At 34.8% G+C, this 20,599-nt stretch overlaps 1 protein-coding gene across 1 annotated transcript in view; it reads left to right on the forward strand.

Annotated features, from left to right (window-relative positions):
• Positions 1-8,643: 8,643 nt before the first annotated feature.
• The window catches only part of LOC145668725 (uncharacterized), a 56,305-nt gene continuing 44,349 nt past the window's right edge, over positions 8,644-20,599 (forward strand). Inside the window, exons 1-3 of the mRNA XM_081736884.1 lie at positions 8,644-8,744; positions 10,198-10,398; positions 16,210-16,360. Of these exons, the coding sequence (XP_081593010.1) occupies positions 8,644-8,744; positions 10,198-10,398; positions 16,210-16,360 (453 nt within the window). The remainder of the gene's footprint in view (positions 8,745-10,197; positions 10,399-16,209; positions 16,361-20,599) is intronic.

Raw genomic sequence — 20,599 nt, forward strand, 5'->3', positions numbered from 1 at the left:
GCAAAAACGATACAAATTGCCCCTCTTCTCCATTTAGTACCGAAATTTCTAAACACGGTCGGACACGTGCACACTCGTTTTAATAAGGAATTTATGTATCATATTTCATCTCACAAACGTGAGAGATTCTATGTTTGGCATACATTTTAACCTCCTCTCTTCTGTTTGGATACGCATTTCAATAAAAATGGCGTGACAACAACCCAGTCCGAGGTAGGTGTTAACTATGTTAATAAAATTCATTTCAAATGGTTCAGCAATTTTTCGTTATGAGAAACAACGTGTTTTCAATTTATATACTATGCAATTATAGGTTAATAGTATTGTTCTGTCTTGTTATTTATTTATTTAAGTCATTTATTGATATAAAATTGAGGTGTTACGTTTAATGTTTAACAATACCTAGCATTTACCATGTTATCAACCGTGAAGTAGCGAATTTTGTGTCTAATATTTATATTATATTCAATTTAATGTGTCACGCTAGTAGCAAATTAAGCATAAATGCGAAAACATTGTTCACTTTCAGTTCTCAGGAGAATTACTTTCCTGTCTTTCTATTATTTTGTCAATAGCTTACAAAACACTGGCATCATCCCGTAAACTCCCCTGAAAATGTAACCTGAATCGACCCTTACCTGGAATCGAACCCGAGACTACAAGAACCAAAAACACTCGCACTAGCCACTAGACTTTTTAATTTTTATTCCACTTTAATTAGTAAGCCCACGTTTCATATAGCCTCGCTGTTGAAAGTGTTACGTGAATATAGACTAGACCAAAATTAATTATTGGTGTCCATTTCAGGATCACTCAGTATTATGTTTTTAAGTGTTAGAGTGTTACAAAATCCAACACTTTTCAGTGCCTTATTAAACAACTTATTTTTTAAACAAAAGTCTTGAATGTGTATTCACGGATACAATAAGAATAAAAATCACTATTAAAAACAAACATTTGCAGTAAAAGGAAAAGCAGAAACTATTTGTGTAATAAAATGTATATCTTTGTCAAAATATTTGTGACTTGGTGTAATCCATATTCACGTAACATTCCTCCACTAAAAACATGCTACCGAGTGATTCTGAAATGGGCACCAGTAAAAAATTTTGGTCTAGTTTATATTCACATAACAAAAGGAACAAGAAACTAAAAATCAACTCAACACTACTTTTATACCACCAATAGCAGCAAAGGGCAGACGATACTATCCCGAAAAAATGCATTTATTCCTTTGACCCGCATTGCAAAGCATCGGACAATTTGCAACATCAATTACAAAAGCTTGAAGAGAAAGAATCTTTATGGACAATACGTTTCTTACATACAATATTCAATTATAAAATGCCTACTACTTATCTTTCTTATTTAATTTATGGGGCGCGATGGTTCACTGGTAGAGCACTTAAATTTGGTGCATGCGGTCTCTGGTTTTATTCCGTCCAAGTAAGCTTGTGGTGGACAACATGACTTTTCTCAAAGCATTTCCTTTTCCTTCCACTTTCTCATTCCACCAATTCTTATATCATTTTTCTTACTTTAATTATCTTCTCCCTTAGCCTAAAATAGCAGGATTCTAGAACACTGGTCCGTATACCAATTGAGTGGTGATGAAGAAAGCAATCAACCTGGTTAACCTGCCTTCACTCGCTATCGCTTGCTCGACATTACTATATGAATTGTGTATTGAGATTTGATAAAGAAAAGAACCAAACTGGTTACTAATCCAAATTCTCCTCTATGTGAGGACCAGCAATCTAGAACCTTCCCGACTAAAGGGCGTAATAGTGGGATGTTAAAGATTTCATTTCATTTTGTAATTTAATTTAGCTCTTCCACATAATATTTTATCTAATATAATAATAAAATATTATCAAGTGCTCGCAAAGCTGGAAGCGATCTCGGAATCTACCGTAATGTGCGGTAATCTTATTAAATATGTTTCACTACTAGATCAGTTGTTGAATGTTTCATAATGCTATACTAAATTCCATAAACATTCAAGCGAAATAAGTAAAATTGATGAGATTGACAATTTAAACCGCACAGTATTGCAAAGCTGGCGGTGTAAATATTTACTCCATTACACAAACTCTGTTGCAAATACAACCATTATTATACAGTTCATTTTCATAAACTTGTTCTTATAGCAACTATATCATTTCCTATTTAAATTCAATTTATAGATAATTTTGTGTTACATATCAGCTGATACTCATGCTATAAACTATACAATAAGTTAACATTCGATGTAAATAAATAAGAAATGTATAATGTTACAGATTCTGGAATTGCAATTTAATTCAATTGTAAACTGTATACATTTTCTATATGATTGTTTAATTTACTTTATAAAAATCCAGATTATGATTTACACTAACTGTTTTAATTAAAAATACAAGCTTATACAGGGTGCGGGGAAAGTCCCGGAACGGTCCAATATCTCCCGAAATATACAGATCAGCAAAACAAAAATAACACGTGTTAAACAGTTTTGAAAAATCTATCCAATGATACCAAACGCAACCCTCCATTCCCACACGGAGGGTAACTTTAAAATTTTAAATGGAAATCCCCATATTTTGTTGCACATTTGGATTCTTCAGAATAAGTAACAGTGATTTGATCCAAAATTGAAAACAGTGCCTTCACGGATAGCACTTGAATCGACACATTAAAAATGGAGGCAGCAAATCTTTATGAAAATGTGGCCTCTCAGTGTCGAGCTCTGGGCCATGCGGTTAGCGTACGGGACTGCGGCATGAAAGATCGTGAGTTCGATTCCCACGCAGAGTAAAATTTTTATGTGATTTTTTTACCCACATAACGAATTCATACATTTTAACTTCCATAAAATAATGCATTTGTCCATATTTATTAATTTTCAAGAAAATACAAATGGTGACAAAAATGGCTTATTTTTGTTGTAAATAACCCTACTACTAAGAACTACTTCATAAAGCTACTTTGCAAAACAATTATCGATATTGTATTCCATGTAACTTCATCTTCGCACAGACTGTTTTCAATTTTTGATCAAATCACTATCACTTTTTCTGGAGAATCCAAATATGAAATAAGAAATAGGGGTTCCCATTTAAAATTATAAAGTTATCCCCCGTAGTCCCCAAGGAGGTAGGGATAGGTGATTGCGTTTTCTATCATTGGATAGCTTCTTTAAAACTATTTAACATGTGTTATTTTTGTTTTGGTGATATTTATACTTCGCGAGATATTGGACCGTTCCGGGAATTTTTCCGCACCCTGTATACAGTATTTTATCTCTCTCTTTCGCACTCTCACTCTCTATATTACAACTGAGTGCTGCAATAGGTATCAAGAACATGAATAATTTTCATTTTGGACGTATGGTTTAAGGTTGGTATTCAGATCACAAACCTGTTCTCATTATAACGGATGTGGTATTAACGTTCCACATTTAAGTGTCTTGGTATATAGCCTAATTGATGAACATAGTGAATAAATGTGACTGAGCTTTGAAAAGTGATTGTTCATCTGGTCTTGTGTTTTAAGCACTTCAAACTAGACATTTATATTTTAAAAAATATTTCACTATATTGAAAAAAAAGCTTTCCGTACTCAGGCTCGAACTACCACCCTTCGGTTCTAGAATTTCAACAGCATTGCTAAACCCGCTTGGCCACGCAGGCATGTTACGAAATAACGCGTTCTGATATTAGAAATAGAATCGCTCCAAGCGCAGGTTTACACTTGGAGTTTTAAAAAGCCATTTTCTGTTTTTTTTTCAGTAATTTCAACTGAAGATATTGATTGATTTCCCATATTGGAACTTCACGTGAAGTGTGAATTGTATGTTCATCTCAAAAATACATTATTTTCTGTTCCTTCAATTTTACGTATTTGTGAGTGCTCCTAATACCTGTGCACTGTATGGAGTGAATTTCCTTCGGGATATTCTTCGCGTAATTATCTGACAGACTAAAGTTTCATAACAATCACAGTTTTTTGCTTATAATTTTCTTATTTTGCTTTATTTTTTCATAAAAATCATAAATAATTATTCATTACTACACTGCTTTGTTAAGGAAAGCACAAAGAAGCGATAATATATTAAGAAAACTGAGTTATTAATGAAAATGTGGAAGTTACAGTATATGCGAACAATTTATTGCGGATGAGGATACAAGTAGAAAATACAGTACAAGCCATACTCGACAGAGAAGAAGAATTATGAACACATACTATGTGCAAACTGCATGTTTTTATGTCAACTGGTTTTCATCATACAGAGTTTTAAATGTTTCCAAGGAAAGAAATTGTGAAAAATCTTTAGAATAAGTTGACTTGCCTGGAAGTGCGAGTAGTTCCGGACTCAAAGTTTTGTTTAATATGTTATTGTTAAAGGAAATTGAACTGGTACCTATCACAGAATGGTACACAAAACAACTTACTAACTGTACTTTGCTTCATTTTGCTGCTAGATGCATATGAAATTGAATTTTTTAACCTACATTTTCATAGTAAATTAGGAGTAGTTTAAAGAAACGAAGTAATAACATCATAGTTATTATCTGAAACATTTTTATAACAAACAGCATGTGAGTTTTTTGCTTCTTGTTCAAGTTTAAGTATACCATTATCTACTTTCACCTCCTCTCTTCTCTTCTACTCAACATATGGATTCAAAATTGCTGAACGAACATGCACATTTGAAACAAATTAAACTGTTTCGAGAAGTGTAATAGTCAAGGAGAGCTGATACAATTGGGAGGTAAAATAATCTCTTACCTTTATTTTTACATGAATTACTTTTTAGTGAGTAAAGTTCGCATTATGTATAATATGCGATATATTTGCTAAAGCAAAGAATTCTTCAGGAAGAGGGGTTCTTCTGAAGCAACGAGAAGCTAACCATGTAACAGGAATACTATGAATGATCCTTTGCACAGCATATAGAAAACTTACAAAAAAGTGATTTAGAGAAATAGTGAATAACAAAACTTGGTACTTTCTTTAATTAAACATTCAGGCTTATACATGAAAAAATACAAACTAGACGATGGCCACAGCAGAATGACACAGATGATAAGCTTTTAGCAGTTCTAGTGTAATAAATTAAACGTTAACTAATTTAGTTAAATTTATATTTCTAGCATGTACAGTAACTGTTTTTAATTTTATTGAGATATAATTTCTGACATTATGGATACTGCTGTCAATTTATTTGGAGTAACACTAGATGAAGAAATCGCTATATAGGAAAGGGGATTCCGCCACCCGGCAACATAGCATTAAATATCTTCTATAACACAGGGCTGCAAATTGAAAAAAGTTCATGTTGTTTTTTGATTAATAGGTGAACTTAATTCTTTGTTCTAGCTGATTACGAATAATGAATTCGTTTTTCCCTGTCACGTAAGGTTTTCTTACAAATCAATGTCAAAATTTGGGCCTTCATATTCAATACTGATTTATTATACCTTATTTCTTATCTTCTACCAGACTAAAGAGGTTATTATACTAAATAACTGAACATGTTTTGTTTAATGTAAATCCAGACAGACAAAGAAAAGAATATAAGATTCTCTACTCATACAGTTTACTACATATATACATATAATATGGAAATATATACACAAATATATACGTTGTAAAATGGAAATCAACACAGTCATATAACATACTTATTTTTCACATTTTTAGCACTCTTTCTCTTATAAGCTTTCTTTATTTCTTCTGAAGTTTCTCTGTGCAATGTGCAACACTAATCCGTCATCATGCTAACACTCCAAAGTGCCTGATACCTTTTCTCCATATCCCTCATGTCTTGGTGGAACCGTTCGCCTTGTTCCTCACTTAATCTCCGAGATTTGGTGGAAAGTAATCAAGATGAGAATGCAAAAAGTTCAACTTGAGATTCATGTTGCATTGAAATTTAACTAACATATTCTCAACAACTTCTCTGTAATCAGCACTTTTGTGGTTTCCCAGGAAGTTCACCACCACGCTTTTAAATGCTATCCAAGCATCCATTTCAGCATTAGTCATTATTGCCTCGAAGTTTTTATCCTTTATTAACTTCCTACTGTCTGGGCCAAGGAAGAGGCCTTCTTTCACTTTGGCACATGAAAGTGAAGAAAATTTGTCGAGTATGAACTTGAAACATTCGCCTTCCTTATCGAGTACCTTAACAAATTGTTTCATCAATCCTAATTTTATGTGAAGGGGAGGAAGTATAACTTTCTCAGGACTGACTAAATTTTATTGAATGATGTTTTCTGATCCCGCGTTCAGTGTTTTCCGTAATGGCCACTGTTTCCTTCCCCCCTTCTTACTATCCCACTCACAGATGTAACATGGAATTTTTGTATACCCACCTTGTTACCCAAGTACAATGCTCAAAATCTTAAAATCTCCACACTTCACCCAACCATGTACCTCGTATTTAATTTTATTAAGAATAAATTGCACATTGTCATATATTTCTTTCAGTGACACAGAGTGAGCAATAGGAACAGAGGGGAACTTATTTCTATTATATAACAGAACAAATTTTAAACTTGTTTTATTCCAGTCAATGAATAATCCCCTATCACTAGAAAGGTAAGGGAAATTTAACTTGATCAACAAACCTGACACATAACAACAAAACACGACAGAATCTTCTTTTGAGGTATACTGCACAAATTCTTTTTCCCGATATCTGTACCAGGAAAATGTTTCACAGGCCAGCAAGTTATTTTCATTAAGTCTGGAACCAAGAAGTTCAGCAGATTCTTTAGACAGATTTATGTCTCTAACTATATTATTGAGCTGGCGCTGAGTGAGTGGTATAGGGTCACGAGATCCTCTAGGGGGTTGTAAACTTCATCTTCTATTTCACTATTTTCCACTGAATCACTGTACGAACTAGGATCACTCACAAACTCAAGACTTGATGGAGGTGTCGGAACAGGCAAGTCTAGGCCGTGCAGCACATGTCTCATTGCAGAGGGAATATTGGGATACACTATATTTGTCTTGTTTCGAGTATTGTGTCCTACAATTTCACCGGAACAGAAGTAGCAATCGTTGCTGTGGTTTTTGGGTTCTCTCCACACCATTAGTACTGCGAATGGCATAGATGACCGCTTTCCAGTGCTCCAGTTCCGTAACGATTCCACACAAGATCTACACAGCTTGTGTGGAGTCCACGATTTATCTTGATTTCCAAGTTCCATACGGAAGTATGCGAAATATGCCCTTCTTACAAAATCTGTCATTTTTTGTCTCTGTTTGTGTGGAACAAATTTACCAAAGATGTAACAAAATAAATCTGGTCTATTCTTACAACCACGAGATGCCATGGCAACACAGTATTCAACGAACTACAAAAGAGAACTAGGGCTTTTTTTTTGCTAGCCATAGCTAGCACCCACCCAAAGGATTACGCCCTTTATTTGGGATGTGAAGTTACTATTCACTTTTGATTTGGGGGTATTTTCGAGGGGCAAGGAGGTTCTATATAATCTTCATTATTATTAAGTGCATTTAAGTACAGGTCATTATGGCCGTTAACCATAATCATCAGGAAAGGATAGGAATACTGTCTTTCAATTCATTATGACATTAGTGATAGCAAAGCAGTGATGCAAGATGAATGCATGAGGTGCACTTGACAACACAACACAACATAAACAGGATTAGAGAGACTAATGTAGGTTATCTTCTGTCCAGGGACTACTCTGGACGCAATGAAGACGAGGGGGAGCCCTATTAGTATTGGAAGGTCACAGTGCAACATATGAAGGAGTGATGTATGGGGGTGGAGTAGGAACGAGAAAATCTTCTAGAAGTAGTAAATCGGGACTATTTGGCGGAAGAACATGATAATACAAAGTAAAGAGCAGGGAGAGTGGAGAATGTCGGAGAGTAACAGAGGGCTTACGAAGAGTGGCTTCGTGGTGCATTGCATCAGAAGTAGGGTAAGATATTAACATTTCATAATATTGAAGCACATCTAAGATTTGCGATAATTAAATATGAAATTTATTTGAAATGAGATAACAAGGTTTGATATAGAAATATTTTAAATATTCATGGAGGCAAAATTTTAGTTAATTTAATTAAACTTCCTTACATTTAAAACACATTCAGTTTTATTACCGCCTAGATAATTTGACCACGTACTGGTGACATCTAGCGTCAATCAGTTGAATTATGCTTAAATATGCATAACGCAATCAACATATATAAATCGTGAATTCTAAGAAATTCTTACGTGATATGAGAAAACTAGTGCCAGTTTCGGTTTCAACATGTTCAAATACATATAAAACACCCCAAATTATAAAAACAACAGAACCTATGCGGCCATGTGTAATTGGCTACTGCTCATGTTGCTTCTCATCTGAAAAAAGCTGTACTTTTAAGCAGTGACTGGTATCAATTTCTTTTTGTGCTTTGCGTTTGAATACTAACGACATTGAAATTTATTGTTTGTTGTTATATAATATAAGCGAGTGATTTACTAATTTAGTAATTATAAATTTATGTAAATTGCTTCTTTTATAAATGCACACGTTGATTTCCTTTGGGTCAAGTGAATATTATCAATAAATTTTAGTATTCTTTTCTTAAATAGGTTCCTTAAGTGCCATTACAAAATAATTTGCACTGAATATGGAGAAGGAAATATCAGATTATACAAGGTTATTCCTGAAAAATACCAAGTTTCATGGCCTTCCTGAATCAGGCATCAAAGGTCGAAGTTGCATTGAAAGGTATATGCTATATATTTAAAGAACTGAGTCATAAATCGAGATGTGGTATGATACTTAAAATGTATATTCAAGTTAATAAAGGTCTTAATTAATTCCTAAAAGTGGAAAGAGTTGAAAGAACGGATTTTCCTTAAGTAATATTATGTCTCAGGGAAACAGCTTGGCGTTTCTGCTCAAATAATCTTTGATACAATGCTACACGTACCAGTATTGTTTAAATCTTAATCCTTTGTTCTTTCTGAGAAAACATTTATATTGAGCTGGAAATTACACAAACCAATCATTGTTACTTATTAATACAACTGTCAGAATGCAGGAATATTTTAGTATCCTATGTTTGTGAATTCCTTTCTCAGACAGAAGTGGATTCAAGTGAATTTTCTTGTTCCCACGTCATTAATTCTTCCCTTCTTTAAAAAGGCAAGAAGAAACAATACTCAGGATCATACATTGATTACACACTGATCATACACTCATCATATGCTCATCATTTAGCCATACAATCATATTGAGACTCAATTGCACAGTTGGTTATTTGTCGAATTACATTGGATCCTCACTACAACCAGTCCAACATGATAATTATCGTTATGGAGGTAAATTCGGAGTTTCTACACTACGTTTACTCACACAGCTCTTACAAATTTGCTTACATGAATAAGTCTTGTTTTACGATGTCTACTAAATTCATTTTTAAATTAAAATCACCTACAAAACTATATGTTCTAGTAAATTAGCGTAAGTCTCCAACAATAAGTTGTGAATTATGTATGATTATTAGACACATTCATCTTTTACTTACACAACATAGTGGGTTAGTTTACAATATTTTTTTAGGGAATAAAGTTACTTAGGGAATGTTCAATTCATTAATTAACTTTTCTTTTATTTTAGAAAAAAATGCCTCAGTGATAGAACACTTATCTCTGGTTCGTCGGATCCCGGATACGATTTCAGGCCAAGTAATTTTGTGGTGTACAATATCGTGTTTATGGGTTTTCTCTTTTTTTTCACTTTTTCCTCTCCTCCTCAGGAAAGTATCTTATGATGATCGAAGTGCTATTAGAAAACCTTAGTTCGAGGTAGGTGCTAGCTATGTTCCAAAATTAAAGAGGAACTGGTTATAAAATTGTTTGAGAAAAGAGATTTTAAAAGATGCACTAGAAAAATGAGAGAAGAGAATAAACTTTCTACGTCGAGAAGAAATGATTGAACAGAAAGCCCATGACATAATTATTTTTCAATCTGCGTTTCAAGTGATCTGCCAGGTATCGCTGAGTAAATACGAGTACATCAAAAATTCATGTTATTTAAATCATTATCCCAAAATTAAACTTGCCAAAGAACAACCCAGTTCCACAAGTTCATGTATTCTCAGTTCTCTACCCCAAAAAAATTGATTTACATCAACATACGCTTGTTAATTCACTCGTCAACTTTCAATATATTTCAGATTCCTTTGGATTGTTGCTTTTACAATGGGAATTGCTGTGACGGTTGTAATAATTATGGAATCTTGGAGAAAATATCAACAGAATCCGACGGTATTGACAATTGAACGAAACAGAAATGACTGGGCTTTTAACAGACCTGCAATCACCGTATGTGCTGATCCATTGGCACAAAAACGTATCGCCAAGAAGTACATCAAACGGTAAGTTTTTAAAGTTCAGTTAGCAAATTTTCATGTTATAGTCAAATAGTACACAATATAATGAAACAGCCACGTGGCTGAGTGCAATGAAAGATAAAACTACAATAAAAAGTTTTGGTTGATTATACGTATACTAACAGTCAAGTTATCGATGAGAGATGTTTCGAATAACTTAAAGGGACTTTATGAGTCATTTTAACGTTGTATTAAGGGCTTGACTAACACGTGATGCTAACTTCCATATTTAGTAACACTTGAGTGAAGTTAACAACGATTTATAGATATATAAGGCACACTGTAAAAATGGTGTTGAAGCAACACAAAATGACTACCACTTTAAGGTGTTACTTGAGTGTTAATTCAGCACGAAGCACATCGCCTTCGGAGCATATCAGAAATAAATCGTTACTACCTGAGAGAATTTTCATTGGTATTTATCGTTTAATATGAGTAAAGCTTTGCGAAATATATTGGCACTTATGCCAAGTAACGAATAATGTTCTATGCTTTCTGTAATCGATCACTTATAGAATGTTATTAGTCTCTTCCCATAAATTCAAAATTATTTCGCAAAGCTTCACTCATACCAAACAATAAAAAACGATGCAAATACTCACAGCCAATAACAAGGTATTTCTGATATGCTCTGAAGGCGATGTGTTGGTGTTGAATTGACACACAAGTAATATGCTAAAGTTTTAGTAATTTTGTGTTATTTCAAACCTCATTTTTTACTGTGCAACCTTAAATTTTTGTAGGGTTGTCCAAGGAGAAACCAAGTTAAGTGAGTCCTTTTTTCTCTTATAGGCCTATTGGTTTCTCCTATTGTGTTTGGACAACCCTACTGAAGATCTGTAGTTAGCCTTTTTCCATATAAATCATTATTAACTTCACGTACGTGTTACTAAATACGGAAGTTAGCATTGCGTTGGTCAAGCTCTTAAATACAACACCAAAAACGATTCTGTGTAAGGCACAAACGGCTAATTACACTGAAATAGTAATTACCGGCCGGACATGTATGAAGCAGAAACGCGCTTTTACAACCAGAGAAATAAGTGATGGAAACGTGTTGAGATTAAAAGCGGGAGGAAATGATTTACGAGAGTGTAATAAGCAAATTTTGCCAGTGAATGTACAATAATTAAATAAAGAGTAGTATGCTTGTAAAATCACCAGCTACGCTAATGATGTTCTTGTTTGTCTGTCATTAATGTTGTTCCTCCACACTAGGTTTCCTGAAATACTTTTCCTTGTCTCCGTGCGGTTTATTTACTCAGAAGTGCAAATATATAAGCCTTATATATGTTCTATCCATTATATATATTAGGAGTCCCTTATTTTGGGTAATTTCGTGTTGCGATTCGCACACCCGCAACTGTATTTTATATGACCCAAAATACACATTAATGAAATAGCAGCAGGAACGTTAACCCATGCCGACTTGACGACAAAGTCATGAAATGACGTTTCCACATTATAATATAATTTAGAATTTTCAACCGTGATAACGTAGGAACTAAAAGAGACAGAGAAAAGAAACTTTGCACGAGACAACTAGAGACAGAACCACAACTGCCCGTGTATTGAAGAACATCACCGGATGAACAGTGTTGCCAACCCAAGAAAAGTTTTTTTGTAAATTAAATGGCCTAAATTGGATATCATTGGAAGCAACAATAAAAATAAAGAAAAAAAAGATATGGTAAACGAGATCAGTGTTGCAAACTTTTCGAGAAATAAGTGAAACATATGCAAACGCCGTCGGCGAATACAGGGAGTACTAACATTTTGTACACCTTAAATTAAATACTGACAAGAAGTGTATAAGCTGATTCTAAGTCTAGAAGGGTCAGCTGAACAGTATTGCCATCAACAGAAGAGAAAAGTTGAGTTTGAGAAAGGTACAATAACTCGGAAAAGGTCAGTAGTACTGTATGGTTAGAAACCTATAATGTAAGGTGGTAAAACATGAGGAGTAGTAGCGTAGTTATGCGAGATCGATAAGTCACGTACTGACAGAGATATTCGGTATCTTGTGAAAGCTGAGACTTAAGGTTTGTAACAGATGGCAATGTTGCACAGTGGGTTAGAATCCTAACAACTGGTTAAAATATGAAAACAGAGTGCAATTTGCATGGGTTTATGTACTCTCGGGTTTTTGAGGTCGCTGATAACGATGATGACGTCAAGAGTAAACAAATATATAAGGTACTTACCAAGGTTGGTTGAAAATGTGTTAATCTCAGACCTGGGTTTTATCTCAGTAAGAAGTAGCTGCCTTTGTGGTAAGTTGTTCTTCTCTTTTCATTTGATATTTGGAGTGTTTTAGAATGTTGTCCAAGTTGAAACTTCTGACACTTCAATTCTTTTGAATATGTTAGGCGGAAAACAATTTACCAACTGATCTGTAGTCACTTTTGCTGATACGCATTCCTTTAATATAAAGCTTCAACTACATTCCTCCTTAGTCATACTCACAACATACAGTACTTATACAAATTCTGGAGCTAATGTACCTGGTGTCCCATAAGTAATTTACAACGTCACTGTAATATGGCATGACTTATGATGAACAGAGAAGCAAAGTAAGCTTTATTCGATTCAGAAAAAAAAGATTCTTCCTCTTACTTCAAACCCATTTCCACATTCTTATCATTGATGGCACGTACAACATCTAATCGATATTCAAACTTTGTCTAAATCCCTTGTAGCATGTCACCGTCAACTGTAATGACAACGTAGGTTATTCTGCGCCGCATACATCCATATCAAGAACGGGCCTTCTGTGTAATATGGCCTTGATATAACCCATACAACGAGGTCCAGGGTTCTAATGTCAGATTATGTAATTGGCCAGGCAATATTACCTTCTCTCCCAATATAATATTGTGAGAAATTCCTGCCAGAAAATATCTCAGGCCCAAAGCGGTGGCGCACCGTCTTTCTGTAAGAGTACACGTGATTACAGGTTATTTAATTGTGGCATCAGGACTAGTTCCAACATATAAAGGTAATTTGCTCCATTAACTGTTTTTTCATTAAAAAGAATGGCCCTATAATGCGATCACCTAGCATGCAGCACTAAACTCTAAATTTGATGTCAAATATCACCTTCCTAACAGCATACGAATTAGTTGATGATTATGATGAAACAGCATACGATGAGATGTTTATGATTATTAGCTTGCCTACATACATGAAAGGTGGATTAATTTAAAAATGCTACTATTTCTTTAGAAAATATTCACCTCTATTTACATTTGCAAGAATGTCCCTAGTAAATTATGTGCGTTTTGATCAGTCTTTTGGTTTGATCTTCTATACTAATTGCAATCTTCATGGAAGAAAATCAAGGCGCATTCAGAATACTCTGCGTACTGTCATGACAAAGATTTGCAGCTCCTGTAATGGTCTATGAATAGAAGTCGTGGTGAATACTGAAAAGCCTGTCGAATTGTTTTATATCTTCTTCACGTTTTCTTGGTCTACTTACATGATACTTTCAATCTGAACTGCCTGTCTACATGAAGTTGCTGTTCCATTACATTATGGAAGACCAACATGATAAATTATCGAATTGCGTTCTAAAACTTCATTGGACTTTTTATCCCTAGTTGGTTTCAACAAACCAAGCCATACGTAGTATCTTTTACTATGCAGACACATTTTTTCAATTATTGTTTTTGTTATCTGTAAAGGTAAGAAGTAATTCATTGTCAACTAAAAATATTGAGTTGATAGCTCTCACTTCACCTCTCTATGTCAATTATAAGTCTTGCCATGTGATAGTGAATTTGAAAAGTAGCTTTTGAGACACCCTGTACAACACAGACTAGTACACATTTACAAGACACTGCAAAAGTGAAAAAATTTCAAGGAAGAAATTATGGAGAGATTTGACGTATAATGTCAGATATTGGCGAAAGTCGTTATTAACATCCCCACTGCTCAGTCTATGTATGATAATAGTATTTGTGAAAGTGACAAGAATTCTTTTGTTTAAATATTTGTTAGAAAAAAGTATTACCACTCATAGCTAGGAACAATACTTTCTTAAAGAATGTCCAATACACGCGAAATTTTTGATTCGCGACGTTAAAAATATTACAATCATTCTAACTTCAAGAATGTGCTAAGTTATGCAAATACTATTAGAATATCCACTAGCACTCAAAATATGGATTTGAATGTGTGTATATGCATTTTGTAAAAGGAATCAGGGTCTTATAATAATAACAGGTTTGAAAAATGCTTCTAACATAATTGTATTAGTTAATCAATTTCAAATATATAGAACAAAGAAGTCGTATCCTACAAACATACAGTAGAAGTAGAAACTATGAAGAATATAACCAATACGTCTCCATATGTGCACCATTGCTAACGCGAATTAACTTACTTGTGCTTCACGAACCCATTCAGCATATTCTTCTAGAGTGAAAGATCTGTTGCACCACAATGGCGCCGACTTTCCAAAATTTATGTTGGTGCATATCCATGTCGGAACGTGTTATATGTTTTCAGGGAACTCCCGACATTTGATAGTTTTTTAGTTAAAATCTTTTATGAACATTATCATAAACGGCTGTCCCTGTGGTAAAGTAAAATATACCGGTATTATAAGGATAAATTAGGGCTGCCCTAGCTCAGTCGACAATACTGCTGATTTAAACGCAAGAGAAACGGGTTCAAACCCGGGTCCAAACTAAAATTCTTGTGGGTGCCGAAGCCCCGGGGCACCCACGTAGTCGGCGCGCATGTTGCTCCATGTAGCTTTTAAAACACTTCCTACATTTTTGAACTTCTTCTTCCACTTAGTGCAGATGCTACATTATGTTCAAGATTCTCGGTGGACACTATTTTGAGCTTTCGCTGCACTCATGTTACAGATTTTTAACTCTGTAAGCCGAAAGACACATATCCTTCTCTGTGAAGACACAATTTCTGTAATCGAATCAAATAACGTCACCACTCGCCAAAATCCCGAATTAGTGCAAGGATACCAAAATTTCGTAGTTGTCAGTTAGTTCTCGTACAACAGAGAATACATGTATACACTGCTCAATAAGTTGCGGAACTATCTCGAAATAATACACTTAACGATGTCAGAAAAAATATTACCACGTTAATATTTTACATACATCCTTTTCCTCGTCATATGCTCAAGGGACCAGTCGTGAAGGTCATCTAATGCAATTTTGTTTATCACCGTCGCCACACTAGCTTGAATCAATGCATCTTCGAAACGCCCCTGTTTGAGAGAAGATTGGAGCTTAAGGGAGACTATGAAGTCAAATGATGGTAAATCAGGTAAGTATGAGGATATTCAAAGACTATGATCCTTCTTTCAACCAATAGCTGACGCACAAGAAAACTGGTGCGGGCCAACACATTTTCTTCTGCGTCAATTTTCAGTCAAAAGAATGGTCATAACTCTTGAATACATCCCGTAATCATTTGGTTTGATCCCATTAGGCTTCATGCTCTTCCCTAACCCAAGTCAGTCCTTAAAAGGGAGCGTTTTGAGGGTACATAAGGGCGGGTGCTGAACAGCATTCCGATGAATAACTTTGATAGTTCGTTCAGCAGCCTCTACAACCGCTTCCACGATTTGCTCTCTTAGGAAGGGACGTATGTTGAAAACTAACATGGTAGTAAAATTTTCTGGCGTCGTTAAATGTATTATTTCTTGGTAGTCCCGAAAGTTAATTGAACGTACGTAGTGTAGTATTCATGCTATTGGGAAAGGAAGTTGTACACATCACTTACAAGCACACAGTATTAATATTAACGTTTCTTCTTTTGCAGTACATTTGGAAAATTATCAGGTACTAAGAACATCCTCTACCTAGAATATGCAATGGCAATAGGAAATCTCAATATATCTACGATGAAAGACTTTGTAAAGTTTAGAGGCACTGCAATTCCAAATAATTCAATCAGCGAAATACAATCTCAGGTAATTTACATAATAATAGTATTTCTTTAAGAACTATACAATAAGAAGAAGAACTATAAACATCAACAACAACAAAATGAAGCTCGAAGCTTTAATTGGTTGATTAGGATCCATTTCCCTTCCAGCTCCGATGCTACACAGTAGTCAATTTCAATCGCACTTATACAATCAGACTAAAAAGCAGAAAGAATCACTAAATCAAAGCTCAGAAGGAAATGAAATGAAATCTTTAAGTTTTACGTCCCACGGTTATGCAGGTTAGGCTAAAGGAAACGGTGATGATGAGAGATGAGTGAAATGGTGGAATGAAGAAAGTGGGAGGAAACGGGAGAACCCCGAGAAAGCCCACGAGCACATTGTTTGTCCACCACAAAGTTCACTTGGTGGGAGCAGGTTTTAAACCCAAGGACCCCGAGCACCAGAGGTGAACGCTCTACCACTGAGCCACCGCGCCCCCCAAAGCACGGAAGGGTCATGAAATAGGAGAATAGAGTAACACAGCATTTGCACTTGCGCGTAGTCATGGGTTTACGTGTAGTACGAACGTACGAAATCATCGACTACGCTAACGATATTCGAGTTTGTATGACACCAATGCTTTAATTTAATGTCAGTGTTCTTGTCTGCTCTTTCTCCTCTTCGTGCACTTTAAAGAATATGATAGCTGAAAACTGTGACGCCATAGAGTATTCAATTGGAAATGACTGCTATATATAGAATCCGAAACAGGGTTCCCACATACTTCCCCGACTTTCACTGACACAAATTCTTGGTTTTCCCTTACATAAATTCTTAAATATAAATGGGAAGATATGGGGTAAGCTCTATCATACACATTTTTAACAGCCTGCTTCATCCCCATAACCGTCCAACATACTCCTTTAATTACCATTTACATATCTGTTATGTTCAATATGAGTAATTGTTATTTATATAAAATTTAGGACGCCATCTCAGCTACTTCTTTTCCTGACAAAAGGAGATAAATTAAAATTAGGAGTAAATAAAATTATAAGTGATGCATATATGAAGAACATGTAAATACAGAAATACAAATATATTATCATACTATATACAAATAAATTACATACACAGACAGTACCTTACTCACTCACAAGGAAAGTATCTGGGCTCGAACGGATGAATACGCACAAAAAGGAAAGTATGTGTAATGTTAGCACCCCGGAAGCAAAGAGTGATGTTCGTTTTTCTGCAAGATGCTGTAAACGTCTTCAAGAATAGGACAAAGTAGAGCACGTGCCATAATTACAGGGTGTCTATAATGTCTGACCTCGGGCCATTTTTGCAGAGAAGGGTTGGGTGGATGGAAACATCAGTGCACACGTATCCTATTAGTTTTAAGGGCACTCATTTTGAATGAAAAACTTGTGTCCCAGGGTCCCAGACAGGGCCCACGTTCAACAATAAATTTGACAATAATATTGTGAAAGGAAAGAAGCTGCAACTAGTCCTGAGTCTATATGCGCACCTTACGTAAAATAGTGGTCACACTCTTTCATGACAACTGTGTTGACATTTTGATTTCGTACGATTTTGTACACAACGTAGAGACTCGGGACATGCTTCATGTTGTTTATTTTCACAATGTCCTTCCAACGATATACTACTTGACCTCCTTACCATTTGAAAGTTATTGTTGAACCGTGCCTAGGACCCTCCGAGGACATTATAACACAATTTGTTCATTCAAAATATGTGCCCTTAAAACTGATAGGATACGTGTGCACTGATGTTTCCATCCACCCAACCCTTTTCCGCAAAAATGGCCCGGGGTCAGAAGTTATAGACGCCCTATAGTTATAGCACGTGCTCTACTTTGTCCTGCTCTTGCGGACGTTTACACCATGTTGCAGAAAAGTGGACATCACTGTTTGTTTCCGAGATGCTAACATTACACATGCTTAACTTTTTGTGCGTATTCACCCGTTCGAGATCAAGTACTTTCCTTGTTAGCACAAAATAGCAACATTGCATCACTGTCATCACTGGAAATGCTGTATCATTGTGGTCCTCCTCACATGTCAATCTGTACAACTTATAGAGGGGAAATAATGTTAGATTGGAAAAAAGAATGTTATACTTACACACAGTACTCAGTCTTGCACATTCAAGTTCCCTGACTTTCCATGACATTTTAAGTAAAATGCATGATGACTTTTTCTGATATGTTTTTATTTTCCTGCAATCCTCATAATCCGTGATTTATCCTAATATTCCAGAATGTGGTGGCCATGTAATATACTTAAGCTTTTATTCGACCCAATTACCCCACCTTGGATTGAAATTGGAACTAAACGTCAGAAAAGATATTAGGAGTTATAACTAAAAAAACAGCAGTAGGAGTAAATCTATGTTTGGCTAAATTGCTAAACGGTCAAATATGAATTTCTTTAAGTCAAACAAATAGTATAAAAATATTTATAGAATTCTGTTGGACAGCAGTAGGAGTAAATCTATGTTTGGCTAAATTGCTAAACGGTCAAATATGAATTTCTTTAAGTCAAACAAATAGTATAAAAATATTTATAGAATTCTGTTGGAAGAGATAGGATTCCTTTCACGATGGCATTGGTTGATATCATCTGCAATGATTCTCCCACTTCATTCATTCGATATCAAAAACATCTCTATGCGTTTAACTTTTGTAAGGATCATCATTAATTAACCCTATATTGCGCAATTTATTTATGTTTTCGCGAAAAAATATTTAGATGTTTTTCTTACTGCATTCGCGAATCTAAAACTAACTAATAACAAATTTTGACTCACATATTTAAAATATGACGTCAGGAGGATTGTGTATTTGAATTAACATTGCGCACTTATGAACCTTATTTGTTTAATTTTTCATTGATATACAATACAAAATTGCTTCTAGACGTAACAAACTTTCTTAACACATATAGTATTGTGCAGATGTTCATAACGCTTTAGTAAGCAATACGTACTATAATGTATGCTGAATCACGATACATTTAATCTGAACTTGCTAACATATCTTTCATGGTTACATTGAAGCCACACCTATTGTGTATGAATTACAGGAAACTTTTTTCTTTCTAGTGAAACACAATACCGTAAGACATGTTATCAGCAACTTGGCGAATTCTACAAGAAGAACTGCAATACAATCTTGTTCTTGGTATACGAATAATGAACATGAACTAAATTACGGTTCCTATAAATATTTCTAATTCTAAGTTAATTAGTTCCAAAGGTTTATAGGGGTTCTTCTGGTTAGAATATAAATTGCTTTCATGAAGATCAACTCCAGAATATCAACACTAAAACATCCGAAAATATTGAATTGGAGATTTTACTTCATTTGGAGAAGACAAATGCGATTTCTATTGTGGTGCCTGAAGAGGTGGATCATTTCTTGTTATCCTATTCCATTGGAGTTGACGACTGGCAGTAGCTGTAGAATGACTGGAATTAGCATTTGCTGTTTCATCTGTAAAAAAATGCAAACGATTCAATAAATTTACTAATCTCAAAGTATCGATTTCAATGAAATCAAAGCAAAATACTCGAGTACATTAGTTTTGAACATATCTTCAGATCCTTTTGAAGTTTCAGATTTAGGACGCCATTTTTCATTATCTGAATCTAGAACTCCTTCTAAATCATCATCGCTTACCTGAAGTTGCTCATCCTCATTGTTGGCTGGCGGTATGTATGGCTGAGCGAGTCGTTTTTCCGAAAATATATTCTTGCTCATCTGTAAAAGTAATATAAAGTTTTCACAGTCTTCAAGAATCTATCGAGCAATAAATCAGTAAATAATACAAAAGAGTAACAGAAAGGAAAGAGAGAGAGGTTTAAAAAATCGAAATCAATAGAAGATGTCGGAAATGACGTTGTTACGTTTAGTAATTTTTTTTCGTGTTCAACTTCGGATTATTTTCATTCATGAGTTAGCAACATTGAAAGCATACACTGCATGCAACAATGTTTTGCATGAGCCGACAATGAATTTCCAGATCTAAGATGAAAAAATTCAAAGAAAAGAAGGTAAGAAACAAACATTTCAAACTTTCCATTAGGTCTATCGAAGAAATCTTTGATTCTTAGTAAAAGAGGTTCGTAGTTGTTCAATGTTAATCAGAATATACAAACACATTTCGGACAATAAAATACAAAATGAAATTACTATGATAAGTTACAAGCACTTAACATAAACAAGAGACACTTACCTTCTAGAAAAATATTTTTTCA

This window comes from Thermobia domestica, chromosome 1 (genome assembly GCF_964235325.1).
Source record: "Thermobia domestica chromosome 1, izTheDome1.hap1.1, whole genome shotgun sequence".
NCBI classification, from domain to species: Eukaryota; Metazoa; Arthropoda; class Insecta; order Zygentoma; family Lepismatidae; genus Thermobia; species Thermobia domestica.